We start from the raw sequence: 21,726 nt of genomic DNA on the forward strand, positions 1-21,726 counted from the left end.
ATCTCCAGATTAGTCTGTGTAGTTAGCATTGGATATTCCCCCTAGAGTTACCAAACAATTTGATAAAATGCTTTTTGATTTTATTTGGAAAAACAAGCCACATTATCTGAGAAAAGAAATGTTATGCAATTCCAAAGATCATGGTGGTTTAGAGGTGTTGAGTGAGTTATGATGCTTTAAACAATGTATGTTTTTTAAAGAATAAAAACAGTATTTGGAATTCCTTTCCCAACTAGCCGATCTATTCAAGCAATTGGACGACCTCTCATTTTTATTTAAGTGTAATTGTTCAATTGAAAACAAACAAACAGTTAAGCTAGCAAAATTTCTTGAAAAACCTCTCATGGCATGGATACTGGCCTACAAGCATAATTTTTCACCTAGAGAGACATTATTTTTGCAACAAAAAAATTAATCTTTTTTTTTTTTTGCTTACTGGTTTGAAAACAATATTATATGAGAAATACACCACAGGAGGAAGATACCAATATTTATTGGTAATACAAATATTTTACAAAATAGAGTCTCAAATAACCACATTAGAAATATACTAATATTGTTTATCCTCCAGCTCGCTTTTTCTGGTCTTCTGTGTTTGGAGATGTGAATCTTGGTGTAAAACTTTAAAAAGTATTTCAATGTTTATTGTTTTGTGTAATTGCACAAGTAAAAAAGAAAATTAGTAAATAAATTAGAGCTTATAACATTGTAAGCAGATGATGTTGTAACGTAGCACCCTTTTCCCTTTTTTTGTTATAATGTTGTTCTTATCCTCTGGCACTGTTTTATTTTATTTTACTTTAGTTTCTTTGTATCTTTACTTTGAATGAATATGTCTCATTGTATTTTTCTGGTTTATGACATTAATAAAACAAAAATGAAATGGCGGATATCTCTATTACTCTTTCCACTCCTCGGTATATTTTTAGAGTTCATTGTTTTCGTTGCCATTCTCAGTGCTGGGCGTGGTCTTGCAAGAGGAGGAAGTCACGTTTATTTACGTTTTTCATTACCAGTATGTACCGCTAGATGTCGCCATTTTGAGTCCGTTTGATAAGGCAGTGCATAAACACGAACGGGACTTTAGTGATGAAGGAAAGGATTTATTGGATGTGTTACGTCGATTACACTGTCTTAGTCATTTGTAAGGTATTGTTGAATTTATTGTTGTGATATTTTAGGGGAATTTATTTAAAACGTGTGCCGCATATTTATGTCAAAGCCGACCTATGAACTAGTTCATCGATTTTAAACTCAATCTAGCAACGTTAGCCACACAGCTAAGTTAGCCACTTTATATCAGTATAAGTCGTTTTGATACAAATGTTTGAGTGTTAGAATTAGTAAACAGTTAAACACTATTATAATTTGTGCTGTAACGTTACTCCGAATAAGCAGATGCAGATGAACAGGTCTAGCGAATAAACAAACGCCGGGCTGTCATTCGCGAAACTCATTCTGTCAAAACTCGCAATCAGTCACAACTTTTCAGACAAAAGATGCTTTTGTTTTCGATTAGGAAGAAGGTGTTGACATTCAGAGCCAGCGTTTGAGTTGATGTAAAGCTGTGTTACTTTAGTTTCATTAAACGCTTTCACTTTTATTTTGCAGATCACAGATTGATTGATAAGGGGAATTCACATAAAGGACTTTTCAGAAGTGTGTTTTTCTCGTCGTGCAGTTTGATCCTGGCTTCATATGTGACACAATGTAATATAATATAAATCAGACTAATGATAGTCAGACAAATACAGTATGCCTGAATTTAGTTTGACCCTTTTGCTAATATGATTTATACTGACATTTTATACCATTTTAGTTTTATTTTATTTTGAAGCTTTTGTCCATACATTGTATTATATTACATTTGTACATCTATCATCATAATGCACACTTCAGTTCCACCTTCTCCCATGAGACCAGCCGTGGCCCCATCAGTACAGCTGGGCGTCACGGTTCTTTACACCTGTCTTTACGGGGGTCTTTTTTTAGTCGTATACATTCAGCTTTGGTTGCTGTTACTCTACCGGCATAAGCGATGGAGCTACCAGAGTATTTTTCTTTTTCTTTGCCTGTTCTGGGCAGCTCTTCGCACAACACTCTTCTCGTTTTATTTCCACGATGCCCTTGCGGCCAACCGCCTGCCCACTCCAGTCTACTGGCTTCTTTATTGCTTCCCAGTGTGCTTGCAGTTTTTTACTCTGAGTCTCTTCAACCTTTACTTTACTCAGGTAGGTCAAGTGAAAGTTACATTGAGAAACATTTGTAAGATGTTTGCTCGGTTGAGAAATCAATCCACTCCTTAATAACAATGTTTCATTTTGACAGGAGTTGCTCAAAGTCAGAAGTGTATTCGACATTGAGCCCAGCAAAGGACTGTGAGTACATTCACATACATGCATATTAATTAGGAGGACTGTCAAAAGAGTAAAATGTATAATCAATTAAAGGAGTAGTTCACTTTAAAAAGAAAATTACCCCATTATTTACTCCATCCTAGGTGTATATGACTTTCTTCTTTTTGATGAACACAATCAGAGTAATATTAATAAATATCCTGACGCATCCAAGCTTTATAATGGGAGTTCAAAAGAGCTCAAAAGTTTACGAGCTCAAAAGTTTGAAGTTTGAAGCTCAAAAAAGTGCATCCATCCATCATAAACATACTCCACACGGCTCCGAGGGGTTAATAAAGGCCTTCTGAAGTGAAGTTTTATAAGAAAAATATCCATATTTAAAACTTTATAAAGTAAAATATCTAGCTTCCGCTAGACGCTTTCTGTATTCAACTTACCAAAAAAACGTGACTGGCATCATGTATGACTTCGGACATAGCGTAAGTATTTTGAACTGCGAGAGGCATTACACTTTCTGCGTAAGTTGAAGCTAGATATTTTACTTTATAAAGTTTTAAATCTGGATATTTTTCTTACAAAACTCGATCAATTTGTCTTCAGAAGGCCTTTATTAACCCCCCGGAGCCGTGTGGAGTACGTTTATGATGGATGGATGGACTTTTTTGAGCTTCTAACTCGTGAGCCCCGTTCACTGCCATTATACATTTTGGACGCATCAGGAAATGTATTAATATAACTCCGATTGTGTTCGTCAGAAAGAAGAATGTCATATACATCTAGGATGTCTTGAGGGTGAGTAAATCATGGGCTAATTTTCATTTTAAAGTGCTTCTCCTTTAATACTAATTAATCGCACATCAAATTTAGCTGAGAAATTACCCCCAAAAGATAATTTAAAGTCATTATTGTGTTATATAAGAAAAGCATCAAATAGCTATTCTAAAAAGTAGCTTTAGAAATAAATATTTTATTAGAATTTATTGAACATAAACATTTAGGCTACAATGGCCATGATTTGTTTTCAGAGGCTGCATCTGAATTGGTATTTAGATATATTTACAGAGTACAGACCAAAACAGTTTGGTTAACAACATTCTTCAAAATATCTTTTTATGTTCTGCAAAAGAATGAAAGTGATGCAGGTTTGAAACAACATGTAAATGGGTGAGTAAATGTAAATGAACAAATGGGCAAATTAATTTTATTAGCGTTATTTTTCCATAACTAATAATAGATATCATTAGTTTAATGTGAATTGTAAGGAAGCTTGTTTCTGCCAAAAATAGGAAGTTGAGACTTTTTTTTTCTCAGAATCGCGAGTTTATAACTTGCAATTTGCACTTTATAACTTGCAATTGTGAGAGAGATACAATGGCCCTCATTTATCAATCTTGCGTAGAAACGGGTGTATATGTTGGCGTAAGATTATGCTTACACTCCTCTCACCGCCTGATTTATGAAGCTGTGCGCACCTCTGAAATCCAGGCGTACGCAAAACCTGCCCTTGATAAATGCCGCGGCTGAAAACGATCGTCATTAGAATAACACGCCCCTATATATTCAGGTCTCTGCCTCCCCCACGCCCTCATTTTACCCCATGGACACTCGGAAGACGGCAATGAAGCGAAACTTCTCTGACGTGGAGATCGAGACCATCACCAGGGAAGTGGAAAAAAAACTAAATTGTTTCATTTGGGAGTTTAAAGAGTGGGATTAAAGGCGCCCACAAAAAGGTGTACGGTGGAAATCCAGTTTAAATAGCTTTTTGGATGAGAAATTACCTATCACAATTCATTATTTTACAGCACGTGTTTTGAAATAATATGCATTTAATTTCGTATCACATCACATGTATTGGGGTGTACAATAGTGATTATGATGTGATGTGGAGTACCATTCATTCACATTAATATAATTGCATGACAATTTGTTAGATTCTTCTTCTTATTATTTGTATTATTAATGACGCTTATTGTTATTTAGAAGAAGAATGTCGTTATTATTATTATTTATTTTATTATTATTTAAAAGAAGAAGAATGTCATTTTTATTATTTTGTCAGTCTGAATTATGTTCAGTCCCAGTCCGTGCGCAGCTGCCGGGCCTAACCAACGTCAGGTAAAGCGCACAGGCTCGCAACTGGAGGAATACATATCAAATGCTTTGGTAAAGTCACACAAATTAAACATTGAAGTCCATGTTGCACAAAAATAAACACTGAAGTTTATAATTACTTCCCTATTCGCACGGGATTAGTATATGTGGGGAGCTCTGGTGATTTGTAATAATCGCAGAGAATGTCTGTGATCTTAATCCCGTGCAAATCGGCCATGTCTGTAATATGTAAAGTAAAAATTCCCCCGCAAATGACCTACCATATTTCGCCAAACACCGAGGTCCTGTGATAATATAGTCCCGTGCGAATCGGCATCTATTTGGCCGGGATTAGGCGGATCGGATATAATTTTTGCAAGGTTTTTGTGTCCTGTGCGCATTTCTATCTTTATCTTTCACGAAGAATGGAGCTAGGCTGCATATAATGCGCACCGTTATTCCCCTGCGGCCGCGCGGATTATAGGCTACTACTTTCACTTTAGAATGAGCACAACTTGGGAGTAAATTGCTTGAATGGTGTGTTTAATATTATTCTTAATGAAAAACACAAAAACAGAACAGTACAATGACAACTCGCTTAAATGGGCACTTTTACATTAGCTTTGAAACTGAATCTTCCGTCGTATATTGTTATTATATTGCTCAGTTATGTTTTTAATTGCGTCTGTTCTCTAACTGAACGAAATTATTTGTATTACTATAAAACAATCAAAATTATATCGATACGACTGTTTATAATTTCATACAGCTATATAACGAAAAAACATTTTCAAGTAACATCATATCCGGGAGATAGTCAGTAAATTCGAGTAAAATCACAGCTTATCCCGTGCGAATGCACCACGCAAAATTCAGATGTGGGGGAGTAATTCCTAAATCACACGAGGTCCCCAGATAATACTTATCCCGTGCGAATAGGGCTTTATTTGTTGTTGTTTTTTTCACAGTGGGTCATAATATAGCATATCTTTGTCAGTGCGTTTTGTGGTGTTAGGAATTGTTTTTCTGCGCATTTTCGCACTAACTCAAAACGTGCGTACACCACCTCCTGAGCTGGTGTAGGATTTGAGCGTGCCGTACGCCAACGTCCATTTTGATAAATCTCAAAGTCACCGTGGTTTTGGGTGTACGCCAGGTGTACGCTGGAAAATTGGTGTACGCAATTTTGATAAATGAGGGCCAGTGAGATACAAACTGGCATTTTCTCGCAATTCCGAGTTAAATCTCACAATTCTGACTTTTTTCCTCATAACCGTGTTATATAAACTTGTGAGTTTTGAGGCATTTGAAGAATTTTGAGGTATAAAGTTGCGATCACCTTATGATTTATTCTGTAGCAGAAACAAGTTTCCATAGAATTGTGTGTGTTTGATTTCTAGATGGGCGGCTCGGTGTGTGTATATCTCCATGAGTGCCATCTTCCTGTGCGTCAACATAGTTTGCGCAAGCCTCGGAGAGCATGGAGGTTCTGGTGGAGCTGGTGAAAATACTTGGCGGCTGGTTTTGGTTCGGGTGCTGGTTAATGACCTACTGTTTATCCTGGAAGCTGTGTGTCTGGCCACATCTCTGCTGCTGTTAACTCGATTCTCATCCACCACCTCCACCCCTTGTCTACGCAGTAAGGTACATACTTTGCCAGGACTTGAGCTGGTAGTCGCAATCAGTGTTGGGGAAAGTTACTTTGAAAAGTAATGCATATAAATTTGCGTTACTTAGTTACTTTTTAAGAAAAGTAATGCGTTGTTACTTTTGCGTTACTTTTTCTTACCTGGGCTGGTCTGTTTGTTTTTTAGAACAAATTTTTTTTTTTGTGGGTAAATGTAAAGACCCTTTCACTCCAGAATTTAAATAATAAGCCTCAGTCTGAAGGAAATGCAAATAACACAATAGAGGGCGCAGCTCAAACAAACCTTTCAGCTGTGCTGCCATTCTGGATAATGGAAGAATAGGACACAGGAGAAAAATGTTTAACACTTACTTCATCGATAAAAGCTAAAAATCTAAAGTCATTTTTACTAATGGTTTAACTGAATCATCAAAGGTCAGCAACTTGTGTTTGCAGGGGCTTTGCCGGACTGCAGTGCTGGGGGCAGGCGTGATCTTGCTGTTCTCTAGCAGGGCTTGCTACAATCTTGCAGTGCTGTTTTTGTCTCAGAACCATAAAGTCGAGGCTTTTGATTATGACTGGTACAACATTTCTGATCAGGTGGGCAGTTGCACTTCGTTGGTTGCTAATGAAAAGGTGTTTCTCTCACTGGTCAGTTTGTGATGGTTGCGTGTTCTTCTCAAAGGCTGACCTTCAGAGTGAACTTGGAGAAAGAGGCTACATTATCTTTGGAGCGGTTCTTTTGATTTGGGAGCTGCTACCGACCAGCCTGCTCATTCTCATCTTCAGAGTTCGCCAGCCTCCTCAAGAAAAGGTTATTTCGCTCATACACTACTGAGTGTTAACCCTCTAGTGCTCTTTGGTCATTTTTCGACTGAAAGATTTTACATTTCGTTTTTTGTTTAGAATTTTTTACTTCATCGGATGGTACGAAACTTTGCAAAGGTTAAAATTTGTGAACATTTTTTTTTAGAAAAGGTTATACAGTCTGACAGTCATGCAAAAAAATAGTCAAATTTGTACTGCTCGTGGCCAAAAATGTCCATATTGGAAACTAATGGGAAATAAATGTAATTTATTCTAGTGGAAAATTTTAGTACTGTACTGAAAACTAAATCTTACTGAAAGATAATTTTTTGAGATATCAAGCTCAAATTTGAAACGTGCTTTGGATAAAATTTCATATAAATAATAATTAAAACAGTATTTTTGTGCATTTTTCATAACAATAAATGTAAAATTCAATCTTTTTTATTTTTATTTAACTATTTTATCAGGCATGTGTCGTCTTAAAAAAGAGACCAAACTTAAGGCTGTGCTCCAAAGCATTTAAGATTTATGACAGTTTAAGTTGGAAATTTCCTTTTCAGGTCTATGCTCAAAAAGTGAACAAATGGATTATAACTACTGCATAAATATAATTTAGCACCATAAACATTTAACATATTTAATAAAAAACAAAATATAGTAAAAAAGTACAAATATATATACATTATTGAACTAAAATATAGTGCATTCATATCATTGAAATTGATATGACTGCCACATGAAGAGCAGCAGAGGGTTAAAAAGTTCAGAGGCAGAATTTTTTATTTTTATTAATACTTTTACTCAGCAAAGATGCTTTAAATAGATTAAACGTGGCGACAAAGACATTTATAATGTTACAATGGATTTCTATTTCAAATAAATGCTGTTCTTTTGAACTTTCTATTCATCTAAGAATCCTGAAAAAATTTTCTGAAAAATTTTTTTCAGTTTCTATAGAAATAGAAATAGTTTTAACATTGATAATAATAAGAAACGTTTCTTGAGCAGCAAATAAGCATATTATAATGATTTCTAAAGGATCATGTGACACTAAAGACTGGAGTAATGATGCTGAAAATTAAGCTTTGATCACAGGAATAAATTACATTTTAAAATATATTCATATATTATGCATGAGACTTTTTTTCAAAAACATTAAGAAACCTTTGAACAGTAGTGTTTTCTATATTTAGGTCCATGACAAAAAAAGAATATGTAAGATGATGAAAGGGAGCAAACTAGTTTCACATCTGCCAATTTATATATATATTAGGGCTGTCAAAAGATTAATCGCGATTAATCGCATCCAAAATAAAAGTTTGTGTTTACATAATATATGTGTGTGTACTCTGTTAATTATTGTTTATATATAAATACACACACATTCATGTATATATTTAAGAAATATTTGCATGTATATACTGTATATACATTTATATAATCTATAATATATATAAATATAATTTTTTTATATATAAAAATATTTTTTTCTTAAATATATACATGCTTGTGTGTGTATTTATATATAAATAATAATTAACAGAGTACACACACATATATTATGTAAACACAAACTTTTATTTTGGATGCGATTAATCGCGATTAATCTTTTGACAGCCCTAATATATATATAAATTGCATTCATGTTGGTTTCCTGTTTTTTTATTAAAGGATCAATCCAATTAATCCCCACAAAATATCAAAATTAATTTGAGTTCAGTCATGAAATGTGTATTTAATAATAGCTCTGGGCATGACATGTTTGCTTTGTTGTTTATTTCAGAACTGCAGCCCGGCCATGTGCAACACACAAGGCTCACGGTCATATTTCTTTGATGATCCTCGTGGAATGGATGATGACACGGCTTCTCTCTGGAGCCACAGTATCAATGCTCATAGCAGGTAATGTGTTCCTCGGGCTTTGAGGATTACAACTCCGATATTTGACATTGAAAACACTTGTGGCATCAGTTATGATATAGTGATTAAAACCACGTCTCTGCACCAACAGCTGGTTTGGGTCGAGTGAGACGACTCCACTCCTCTTCAACAAGAGCGACCAGCTCAGCCAGCACCACTCGCTTTACTCCACTCCACAGACCTGACCGCTATGCAAAGCTGCAGAGATCTTCCTCTGACCTTCTCAGGCTTTAGTACAGCATTACCTCTTCCTGTTGAGTAGCTCAATGGGCTTGTTTGCACTAATACGCATCAGAAGCATCTATACTTCTGAAATTGCACCTTTACTTTTTAAAGCGGAGCACAATTAAGATTAGATGCTCATGATAAAAGGGACCAGATAATGATTTTACTACAAGGAGGAATAAAGGAGTTATAACCACATTTATCTTTTTTATCATTCATGAGAGTATCTTTGAAATGTATTAACAGGTGTTATTTTTGTGTGTGGGATGGTGACCTTCCTTCCATTTTAGATGGTGCATATGGAAGCAATAAATTTGGTACTTTGTGCTCTGATATTTCCCAATTTACTTTAATAAAAAACAAACTAATTTAAACAATTTCATTTTTAATTACATTTTCATTTGTTCATTGTGATGTCATAAAAACATAATCTCATCTGATTAACAATTTCAATATTACCTTAGGTTGACTCTGGCTTATTTGTATAAACATTCATTATTGAATGTACACTGCTGTTCAAAAGTTTGGGGTCAGTAAAAAAATGTTTGTTGTGCAAGGCTGCATTTATTTGATCAAAAGTGAAAACGGTAATATTGTGAAATATTACAGTTAAACATGTTTTCTGTTTTAATGTGATGGCATGAATTCTCAGGTGTCAAATGATCCTTCAGAAATCATTCTGACATGATTTGCTTCCCAAGAAACATTTATGATTATGATCAATGTTGGAATTGTTTGTGGAAACTGACATTTCAGGATTCTTTGATAAATAGAAAGTTCAAATAAATAGAAAGTTCTATTTATTTGAAATAGAAAATCTTTTGTAACATTGTTGACTGATGCAATACATTCTTGCCAGATAAAAGTATTAATTTCTTTCAAAAACGGACCTCAAACTTCTGAACAGTATTATACTTCATACACTCACTAAACGTACACAAGTCTGTTTTGAACAGTTTATTGTGCAGTATGTACATATCCTCCCATTAAAACACTTTATACATTATGTACATTAAGTTAATTTACTCATATTTGGTTCATGGCCATCTTTTACCCATAACCAAAGTAGAACTAAGAAAAATCTATGATGTCGAGCTAGAAATAATGAAAATACACAAAGGAGGGGAAAATGTCATTTTAAGGGCACATGAGAAATCCACAAACCTTGTTGATCCTCTGAGAAACAGAAAAATCACATTCAGAGAGGAAAATCTCACCAATACTCGATTCAATAGTCACAGCTGACCTTCAAGGTGCAAGGTTTTTCTTTATCCTTTAAATCTTCACGCATGGTTACCCAGAAACCAGTTCTCTACCTGAGTATCTTCTGTACACGTGACAATGACAAATCCTCCATACAGTGGGAAGTGCCTTGATGTGCCTCGTTCAGATAACATCTAAGAACACATGAACTCTCCTCAGATAATCTGACATCTCAACATGCCAAGTGCCCAAAAGTCCGTAAGAAGCGTTTCTACTGTCATGTTTTTAAGCATCACGTCATCAGTGGTCGGGAGTGTGCGTGGTCTCCAGTTTACGGAGGCGACGTCGTCTCAACTCGGCGGCGCTCGGCTCGCCGTCATCTTCATCTCCCTCTCCTTCCTTCCTGTCAATGTCCTCCTCTGTGGTTGAGTCTGGTCGAGAAAAGCCTGCAGCCCCATTTACAGATTCACCTAGGAACAAGAGAAACAATAAACCCTGGAATTAACATGTGGCCAAGGTGCCTGGTAGCCAATTGGCAACATACTTAATATGTCAGTGTGTCACAACATATTCATTTAAAAAAAAAAAAAAATGTGTTTAAAAGGGATACTCAACTGTTTCATATTAAACTATGTTATACGAGTTGATGCGTACCTCTCTCGTCTCAGTGCATGCACTTAATCGCTCTGACGCGCGGTGACATTTTGATAGCACTTAGCTTAGCCCACTAAGCCCAGTATTTTTCAGGCGAGAAATCCTGGATTTTTCAGGCGTGACTTTTTACTGCGCTGAGTCGAAGTACTCTCAAAAGAGCCATTCCGCCATACATTATAGTTATCCTTTTTTAACCCGCTTAGAAAAGCACCACGTTTTATTTTGTCACCATACTTAGTCGTTCAACTATTCGTGTAACTGTATTTAAATAGGGAAAACGTGGAGGCGCTTCTAACTTGATCTCTGTTTGGTACCTAATGAATGAACTGGGCTTAGTGGGCTAAGCTAAGTGCTATCAAAATGTCACCGCGTGTCAGAGCGATTAAGTGCACGCACTGAGACGAGAGAGGTATGTATCAACCAAGGGGGTAATCCAGCCTCCGGAAAGCATACCTTCCATAGGGGCAGCCATTGCTAACCAAGCCATCACCTGCTGTTAGCATCCCATTGACTCCCATTCATTTTGGCGTCACTTTGACAGCGAATAACTTTGCATCTGAGGCGTTTAAAGACTCCATTTGTCCATTGTTTATTTCTAAACAAACACGACAATGTATAAAAGGCTCCATTACCTTGTATCTTACACTATCGCCCCGTAGAAGCCGTTTTTGTAAAAAATAGGCTAACGATTGCGTCATAACCACGCGACTCTGACGCGCTGTACCTTATAGACCCGAGGAGAAGCTCGTAGGCAATCGTTTACTGTCTATGAGGCAATCGGGGGACGTGGAGGCATACAGTTAAAGGGAGAAGCATGTCGAGAAGACCATAGAAAGCCAAAAGCAACAGGACAAAATATTTCAACAACGTGATTCAGATTTCACTTTGCACAACTACTAGAAGACTTACAACTGTCAGACTGGTTGGTCACGTCACATCTACGTCGTCAAGCTCAGTCTGCGGCTGCGCAGTACACTCAGCCATCAGGAAGTGAGTGCTTCTACACGACTTCACTTTTTCTCTGTGAAGTCTATGGGGTCGCTGTTAGGGATGGGCAACAGTGGTCGAGTAATTGAGTACTTGAACGTGACAGCGATCATCGATCATGAGAACGATGATCGCCCTGAAAAAAAAAAATGTGTCTCTTTTTTATTGGTTATTGCGTCGTTTTGCGCGGTACCGGAGGTCTGAATCATTGATATTAGTAATGCAGCAGTGCTATACTGTTCTTGTATTTTTTAACAGTAGACCTAGTTTATTTAAAATTGTTTTTCATTATGAGTTTGAAAACGCGCAGTGATGTCTGTAAACGCTTCGATCATGAATAATAAAATTAAGTGCATGATGTGCAGAGTCAATCTGTCAAAGCCTTATAATGAGAACAGGATTTTAATAAAATGTTGTTTCTGTGTGCTTTCGTTGTCCGTGTCTCAGTCCGTGTATCAGCTTAAGGGAACAGCGCATTCAAAATGTTCCGTTTCAAACCCTTACCTTGTAAAATCTAGCATGCTGAAGTTCATGTGTACATTCACGTCCTTTTGTGTTGATTTATGTCATAATAGGTTCATAATAATCTTCATATTAATATTGATATAGGGTGCGTTTGGTTGAGTTTATTAACCAGCTAGCAAGCTCTGCAGGGTGGTGTTATTTCACAGTTTCAGCTCAAAGGCAATGCTCGATATTACTGACTTGGTTATTTGAGACGGTCATTTTATAAAGATGTTTCTTTTTCAGAGACATTTATGCATCATAATCTAGCAGTTATTTTTTTTTATATGTTCATGTTTTCATATACCTGTTTTCATGTCACGTTTGTATTTGTCAACAACCAGTTTTCATTATCTCAATGACGGACATGCCCCGCCCCCTGCACATGCCCCGCCCCCGAGTAATCGAGTACTCGTTTTTGAGACCTATCGATGATCGAAATGAGAAATTGACAAAAATGCCCATCCCTAGTCGCTGTGTCCATTTCTTTTACTGTCTATGGTATCAACTCGTCTTAGTTAAGGGAATAACAGTTTAATATGAAAAAACTGTGGAGTATCCCTTTAACTGTAATAGTTGATTGACTAGGAGAGTAGGAGGTGCAAATAATATAGAGGCACCTCCTACTCTCCTACACACACACACACACACACACACACACACACACACACACACACACACACACACACACACACACACACACACACACACACACACACACACACACACACACACACACACACACACACACACACACACACACACACACACACACACACACACACACACACACACACACACACACACACACACACACACACACACACACACACACACACACACACACACACACACACACACACACACACACACACACACACACGATTTATGACCACCCCCAGCCTAGAGCAATCAGCGTGCCTGAACTGAACAGTGCCACAAGTGCAGTTCACAGAGCAGCATAGATACCACCCGAGGACCGGCTTTCGGTCAGTGGAGTGTTCCGTGTCAGAATAGGAAAAGCTGCCGATTTATCAGAGTTTGATAAAGGACAAATTATGATGGCATGGCGCCTCGGAACTTCAATCTCGGAAACTGCGTGCCTTGTGGCTTGTTAAACAGGCGTCCAGCTGTGTGTCGTTCGCAGCTCATTGCCGCCAGAGGGGAGCGGAGACTGTCACACAGCAGCTACAACAGTGGTGATCAGGGCAATGTGTCAGCACACAGTTCATCGCAGCCTTCTGCATATGGGCCTGTGTAGCCACACGACCCAGCAGAGTCCCCATGCGAACTGCACGGCATTGCCAACAACACATGAAATGGGCCCAAGATCAGAGAGATTGGACCATGGATGATTGGAAGAAAGTGGCCTGGTCTGACGAATCAAGATTCCTGGTGCATCACATTGATTGCTGAGCACGGATACAATGACTACCAATAGAGGCTATGAGACCTAGATGCACTGTTGGGCGGACACTTGGACACTTTAGGCCACATAATCCCAATAGCACCATCCCTGTCAGGTATCTGAACCCATTCATGGCAACTGTGTTCCCTACCGTTTCCAACAGTATAATGTGCCATGCAACACTGCTAGAATCATCAAGGAATGGTGTATAAAAATCAAGAAACTAGGCATGCAGACTGTAGTAGCGTAAAGCAGGTCGCCACTGTACTCTAGAGCAGCGGAGACGTGTTCTCTGGAGTGACGAATCACGCTTCTCTGTCTGGCAATCCGAAGGACAAGTCTGGGTTTGCCTGTTGCCAGGAGGACAGTTACTTGCCTGACTGCATTGCGCCAAGTGTAAAGTTTGGTGGAGGGGGGATTATGGTGTTGGGTTGTTTTTCAGGGGTTGGGCTTGGCCCATTAATTCCAGTGAAAGGAACTCTTAATGCTTCAGCCCACCAAGACAGGAACTCTTAATGCTTCAGCCCACCAAGACATTTTGGACAATTTCATGCTCCCAAGTTTGTGGGAACAGTTTGTGGAATGGCCTCTTCCAGTTCCAACATGACTGCACAGTTGTTCGCACCAGTGCACAAAGCAAGGTCTATAAAGACATGGATGAGTGAGTCCTGACCTCAACCCGATAGAACACCTTTGGGATGAATTAAAGCGGAGACTGTGAGCCAGGTCTTCTTGTCCAACATCAGTGCCTGACCTCACAAATGCGCTTCTAGAAGAATGGTCAAAAATTCCCATAAACACACTCCTAAACCTTGTGGAAAGCCTTCCTAGAAGAGTTGAAGCTGTTATAGCGGCAAAGAGTGGGCCAACTCCATATTAAACCCTACGGATTAAGACTGGGATGTCATTAAAGTTCATGTGCATGTAAAGGCAGGCGACCCAAAACTTTTGCCAATATACTGTATTTATACACACACACAAAATATTATATAATTTACTGTAAGAAGTAAATTTCTCAGATATTATGACTTCATGTCTGCACTTTTCAATGTCAGTCATGCTGTGTATCATGGGGCGTGTCAATTCAAATATTACTCTTTTTATACAATGTTAGCTCAGTCAATCAGGAAGTTGTGGCATTATTTTCCTTTTCCCACTCACCACTCTGAGCCTCGTTCTCCTGACTCGGGGTTTCCGTGTTGCCCGTGGAGGTTGAGGACTCCATATTCACTGATGCACTCGTCTCACCAGTGTTGGTTTCTGATCTCGGAGGACTAAACAGGAAGTTGAGTAATAAAAAAGAAAGAAAGAAAACAGGGATTTCAGAGGTAGGAACTGAATGTGCCACTTTCTATCAAACTTTAAGCAATGCTTGCATACCTTAATGTAGCCACTGTGCTGAGGTAGTGGTGAATGTTGAGCATGGCGGCATCCAACAATGTGTGGATGTTGTGAAGGCACTGCAACCTGGCTTCCAAACCTCGCCTGCCCTCCTGCTCCAGTTCTCTGAGCTCAGCCTCTGACATGGTGGACAGAGTTGATGGTGGCGGTGGCATGGATGACACTAATAGACATGGATGTCACAGATTACTCAAATATCTTACTTGGAAGGTTTTTTTCTACATGAAGTATCATATAATAAGAAAGCATGTTGACATACTAAAAGGTGGAGGTGGAGGCATCGGCAGCCATGGAGCTGATGGGAAAGGTGGTGGCATGGAAAAGGGGAATCCAGGCATGGCTCCAGGAGCAGCAGAGGTGCTGTCTGCAGTCGGCTGAGTTGAGCTGCTGGCTCCTGATTCTACATGACAGACGGTGTGAATTTATATGAGAATCATGGGTATTCTACAACTTCACAGGCAGATAGAACAGATGAGAGGTGCTCACCTGATCCCTGTGTTCCATCGGTACTGGTCTGTGGAGTGTCAGTAGCTGGCTGTGCACCGGGGGCAGCAGGAGGAGGTGCGCCAGGGAAGGGACCCCAAAACGGAAACAGCCCCGGAGGAAACTGAGGCATCATACCTGGAGCAACTGCACAAAGGAGTAGGCATACAATCTTTATCTCAAAACAGCCAAATATCAGCAGATTAACCCGCCTCTTGACGTTTTTACCATTGACAGGTGGAGGTACGGGGACATTAGCAGGAGCAGCAGGGGCAGGAGCTTGTGCAGGCGCTGGGGCTGGAGTCTGGTTTGGCTGGGATGCCCGGAGGACATCCATACGACAGGTGGGACATGTCTGCTGTCTTTGGAACCATGAGCGAAGGCAACTACAATGAGAGGAAAACACTATTTGAAATATACGTGCAGATGTCAATACCAATGTGAGATTTGTCAATCAGTGGACATGAACCTCGAGTGAAAGATATGGTTGCACGGTAGTTTCTTGGCTCCAGTCACCATCTCTTCTCTGCAAATGATGCACACATTGTCTGTGGCTTGCAAGTCTTCAGGGGTGGCATCGGGATAGCTGTGACAAAGCACGGCAACCAGTGATTTGATAAATACTCAGAAAAAGACTAAATATACAATAAAAACAGATTGAATTTTTTCTAAAAAATAATTAAACCATCGAAACAATTGAAAACTATGAAAATACAAATAAAGAAATGAATACTAAAATATGTTAATGAAAAAATAAAATATATTAAATAAACTAAAGTATTTTCAATTATTTTACAGACACTCACAGAGTATTCATATTACGAATGGCTCGTCGAGACATGATGGCGTCTGTTACTGCCTTCTTGAATTGCCTGAAGAAGACAAACATTTTGCACACAACAAAGAATAAAGACAAGCTGTTCTATCTGTTGACGAAAAACTGTACCAGCATAGCTAGAATCTGATGTATTACTCACCTCATTGCGAGATACATGGGCCGAATGGCAAACAGCGGGAAGGTGTGCACTTTTATCATTATGGTCATGAACGCCATATACAATAGCACCTTGATGAATCCTGAAGGATAAATATAACATCAGTCAATCTGTAAATGGGCTATTTTGATACATAACCATCCCATGCTAGGGTTCTCTAGGACGTACCTGTAAAGAGCTCCGTGTATAGCATGTATACCGCTTTATTGTCCCATGGATTCTCACTTTGCAGATCAATCGTATGCAAGGTGTACTTGATGAAGGTGGTGAGGACCATAGTCATCAGAATCGCATACTGAAAGAAATGCAGCATCCATATTACTGTAAAGCCATTGATATTTTAAAACTCTAGCAGTACAAAATATGTTCTGATTTCTAAATTGCTCAACTTCATCAAGTTACGGGCCACCATGTGAGAAAGTTTAGGGCCTTCAATTAGTATTAATGATATTCACTTTTGCAGGATACTTTTCTAAGCTAAGACAATAAAACTAGAATTAAATTGATGTTCACCTCAAATCCAAAAACCAGCTGCACTGATGCCCCTCTCGTTATAATGCTGTGACACGCATGATTGACAAACAGAAAGTCTAACACTCCCAGCAACACCATAAGAGCTGTACCAGAAAAAAAAGAACAGTAGTGACACGCTCATCAAATGATGCAATACCACAACACAGTGACTCCAAATAAGGCAGTCTAATGTCAAATGCAGGTGCAGCTCAAAAATTTGCATGTCCAAAAAAATGATTTGGTAAAGTAGTTTCATGTATAAAAAGGAAGTAAGAGATATACTGGTGCGACAGAAAACAGGCCGCAGCAAATCCAGGCATAATGTACTCACAGAGAACTCTGAAGTGGAAGACCCATGAGATATTTGGACTCCGTTCCATCTAAAAACGTAATTAAAAATAAAAACATTGTAATCAAGTCATCATATAAAAATCATGCTACATGTGTATATATAGGGGTGTAACGATACATCGTTATATCGAGAGATATTGCGATATAAAAAGGACAATATGTCCAGAACCACCATAGACATTGAGAGGACAATCAGATTTTTTCCTTAAATCCCTTTAATTATTTAATTTAATTTAAAATCTTTGGATGAACTAACCATTTACAGTTTGGGAACAGTCCTTTTGACACACTCTCTTGCGATTAGAACTGTGATTGATTGCATTTATCATCTGTGAACGGCACTTCTCATAATAAGAGAAAGGGCAAACATAATTTAAATCACCATATCACACAAAATTTTAGTAGTATGATTATTCAAAATGTTTTAGATGGTTTATTCTTATATGTATAGTGCATTAATAGTGGGAGAGTCGTGTGCATGTGCGGCTTCTGCACGAGGAAAGAAAAAGTTTCATTGACATTACTACATTAAACTACTATATATTGTTGAATACAATGTAATGCAATGCAGGAATATTTGTGGGTCCTGATAATAACACAATAATAATATTGTTATTTTAATTTATTTTATTTTTAAAAATCTTTATTTTGGCTTAAAATATCACGATAGTATTGTATCGTGACATAAGTGTATCGTTATACCCCTAATATATTTCAATATTCACTCACAAAATCCACCCTGTCTTCAGCCAGCCAATGGAAGCACTTGAGGAAAAGCAGCAAAGTGAAAAGGGCCACAAAGCGAGGGGAGAAATCATCCCTGAAGACTGTAAAGGCTAAGCAGGTCTCCGTCACTGCATACCAGGAGCGTTCAATCAGGTGCTAAAAAGAAAAAAATAAAGAATATCCAAATGAGGATGACAAAAATAGCTATTTTTTGCCCTTAATGCGCACTTTGCAAATTAAGACACCAACCTCCATTTCAGCAGCTCTTAGTGTCCCGAAAAAGACCTTCCGCATTAATTTCCCCAAAAGGAAAACCAACACGAAAGCCTGAATGTATAACACCTGCCAAGGAAAAAGTATACAGATCAGAGTTTACAGTGTCCACCTGACTTTCCATCATCGTTTGGTACTGAATAAACCAGCGGCCACTTACTGCCATACTAGGGCTGCTTTTGGTGAGGTACACCACAGTCGGGTAGAACTGGTTCTTGAGAAAGTAGGCATGGGCGATGACTGCGCCAGTCAGCGCCAAACTGATGCTCGTCACCAGAGTGGCTCGCACCATCTTGCACTAGAGAGGAGAAAACAAACAAATCATAAAAGGACATGAGCTTTTATGACAAGGACATGAGCTTTTGTTAGGACAAGCAACATTTCATGACACAATGAAAGATCAGTATTACCAGCATATTAACAACATTCAGCTGCTTCAGCCATGAGATCAACTAAAGACAAAAAAATTGCCCGTAGAATTATTATTAAAAAAATATTTTATCAAAAAAAAAAAAGACATCTTATTGTACTGTAAAAATAAAGAACTGAGTATTTAAAGGGTTGGTTCACCCAAAAATGAAAATTCTGTCATTAATTACTTACCCTCATGTCGTTCGACACCCGTCAGACCTCCGTTCATCTTCGGAACACAAATGAAGATATTTTAGTTGAAATCTGATGGCTCTGAAATGCCTCCATTGGCACAATGGTACTCTACACTCTCAAGACCCTTAAAAGGTACTAAAGACGTTGTTACAAAGTCCATCTCACTACAGTGGTTCTACAATAACTTTATGAATCGGCGAGAATAGTTTTTGTGCACAAAAAAACCCTAAATAACGACTTGTATAGTGATGACGATTTCAAAACACGGCCTCATGAAGCTTCGAAGCGTTATGAATCAGTGAGTCGAATCATGATTTGGATCGCCAAATTTCAGCAGTTTGGCGGTTTGACACGCGATCCGAATCATGATTCGACTCACTGATTCATAACGCTTTGACGTCTTTAGTACCTTTTAAGGGTCTTGAGAGTGAACCGTGCATTGTGCCAATGGAGGCCTTTCAGAGCCATCAGATTTCAACTAAAATATCTTCATTTGTGTTCCAAAGACGAACGGAGGTCTTACGGGTGTCGAACGACATGAGGGTAAGTAATTAATGACAGAATTTTCATTTTTGGGTGAACTAACCCTTTAATAATCATGGTGATAATACATATTATAATACGTTTTAATACAATTATTAATTGAATTGTTGTTATTAATGACAATGTTAATTATTATCATCATTATGAATAAAATACATTTATTTTACAGAACAACAATGAAATTATAATTCTAAAATGTATGGTTGTCTTAAAGCCACAATGTGTAATTTTCCGCCGCTAGATGTCGCTTATTCAAAACAAAGGCGTAGCTTGATGACGCCTGGATTTTGCGGAGCTTTTATTATGCCGCAGACGAGCGCTTATGCTTTTTCTGGTCATGCAAACGCAGCGTTGTTTTGTCATATTAGATACACTATTTGAGTGTGTTGAAAGCTATAATGAAAGTTATTATGCTTCTCTGTGCGTTCGCTCAGCGGCTACTATTAGACACTTGTTGCACACTGCAGTAAGCTCAAGCGATATTAAACATGGTAAAACATAGTACTCGCGGTAAATCATGAAAACGAGATTTAAACAATAAGACTAAGCGTGTTGAACAATATATATAAATAAAAAAAGCATCTTTGGTGTTTCCATGGAAATCAAACGTAATGCTGGTGTGATGTCATTGATAGGTGGTCTGTGTCCTGGTTAAAATCGCTTATTTCTTTGCATTTACACATTCTTGGAAACATTTGGGATAATGTAAGTACACAAGCCAACAAAATATATAACTGTTCTAATGGTTTTTGGATATTTGAATCCAAAAATCTTACATATTGTGCCTTTAACTGCTTTGTTTTCAAATGTTAAAACATTGAGTTTTTATTTTAGCTGAAAACTAAAGGTAGACCTTATCACTGATTCTATATTATAAAGATTTTCATTATTTTCTTACAGGATTTTTTTGATCATTACTGACATTTACAAAAAAAGAAAAACACTTACAAAGTATAATGAGCACATCTTCATAATTTCTTAAAATTGCACCCTATGTTTCCACTTTACTTAAAGCCATCAGTGATTTATTTATAGAGGTAAACAACTGCATAAATTACTCCCAATAAGTATTTATAAGAACACAACATAGCTTCATTTGACAGAAATAAATCTGAATGACTAAAACTTCATAGTCACTATAATATAATAACATTGTAGCAATGCAGGCTGCATCTTTATAAATGCATCATTGGAATACGACTGACTAATGCATACTCATAAATCAGTGTATAATGGATTATGAGCATGCACATTGAAAAAGAAAATGAATGATGTAACTATAACTGTTCTTATAATGCAGTATAGGTCTTAAGTCTTAAATATATGTATAGAATATTAATACTTATAAAAAAGTATAAATTGAGCTATAATTCATTATAAGCATGGCCTTCATAGAAAGTGTTACCAAATAAAGCTTTAGTTACATTGAATGTTTGTCTTTTTAACTCTTAGCTGCAGGCTGTTTGAAAGCAGCACCCATTTACATGAAGGCTACGAAAGACAGTGTGACAGCTGTTATTAATCTACGACACAGATAATAAATACTAACTAAATCCGCCAAGACATTTTTTAATAAGCATATGTTTGTAAGTATGAAGTCGGGAGTGAAGTGGCCGACTAGCTAAAGCAGTCATGCCGACATGACACGCACTGTCTCTTACCTACAGCCGCGGGAATCCGCTATATCTGCTTTAGAGAGACGGTCTCTGTTGCGTCTTTCTTCTTGTAGCTGCGTCGTGCTTCTATCCTTCCATCTAAAGCAGTCCGGTTGCTTTCGATCTCTTGTAGTCGTACTCGTAGCCACTTGATGGCTACGTGTTTATTTTTCGCTTGCTCTCGAGAAAGGCCACCTCACTTCCGGCGAGCGCTCGTTCCTGCCAGTAGAGTGAAGACAGCACAGCAGCTTTGAACCGCAGATCACCTTCGATTTCAAAATAAAAGCCCGATAAACGGTTCACAAGCCCAACTAGCCAAGTTCGTTCGTTCGTTCGTTCGCTTCCACGAATCGGTTCATTGGTTTTAAAGATTTGATAAACAAAAATGAAT

The 21,726-nt window shown here is 38.0% G+C and overlaps 2 protein-coding genes across 3 annotated transcripts; one reads left to right on the forward strand and one right to left on the reverse strand.

Annotated features, from left to right (window-relative positions):
• Positions 1 to 1,740: 1,740 nt before the first annotated feature.
• Positions 1,741 to 9,408, forward strand: gpr137 (G protein-coupled receptor 137). Its single transcript, XM_079838766.1, has 7 exons — positions 1,741 to 2,231; positions 2,329 to 2,378; positions 5,852 to 6,095; positions 6,535 to 6,678; positions 6,764 to 6,892; positions 8,672 to 8,790; positions 8,900 to 9,408. Exons 1-7 carry the CDS (start codon positions 1,887 to 1,889, stop codon positions 8,991 to 8,993), a joined length of 1,125 nt encoding a protein of 374 aa, XP_079694892.1. The 5' UTR covers positions 1,741 to 1,886; the 3' UTR covers positions 8,994 to 9,408.
• Positions 9,360 to 21,567, reverse strand: syvn1 (synovial apoptosis inhibitor 1, synoviolin). 2 transcript variants are annotated; one of them, XM_079838764.1, is made up of 17 exons: positions 21,342 to 21,542; positions 19,135 to 19,171; positions 18,692 to 18,829; positions 18,508 to 18,600; positions 18,262 to 18,414; positions 17,513 to 17,561; positions 17,182 to 17,285; positions 16,837 to 16,963; positions 16,651 to 16,750; positions 16,480 to 16,545; positions 16,143 to 16,259; positions 15,902 to 16,059; positions 15,677 to 15,820; positions 15,450 to 15,590; positions 15,170 to 15,353; positions 14,951 to 15,063; positions 9,360 to 10,706 (listed from the first exon to the last, which is right to left on the reverse strand). In XM_079838764.1, exons 2-17 carry the CDS (start codon positions 19,138 to 19,140, stop codon positions 10,537 to 10,539), a joined length of 1,863 nt encoding a protein of 620 aa, XP_079694890.1. In that variant the 5' UTR covers positions 19,141 to 19,171; positions 21,342 to 21,542; the 3' UTR covers positions 9,360 to 10,536. The 2 variants fall into 2 exon arrangements, with proteins under 2 accessions (XP_079694890.1, XP_079694891.1); XM_079838765.1 differs by lacking the exon at positions 19,135 to 19,171 and having other exon boundaries at positions 21,342 to 21,567.
• Positions 21,568 to 21,726: the final 159 nt, after the last annotated feature.

This window comes from Gobio gobio (assembly GCF_949357685.1).
Source record: "Gobio gobio genome assembly, chromosome: 16".
Taxonomy (NCBI): Eukaryota; Metazoa; Chordata; class Actinopteri; order Cypriniformes; family Gobionidae; genus Gobio; species Gobio gobio.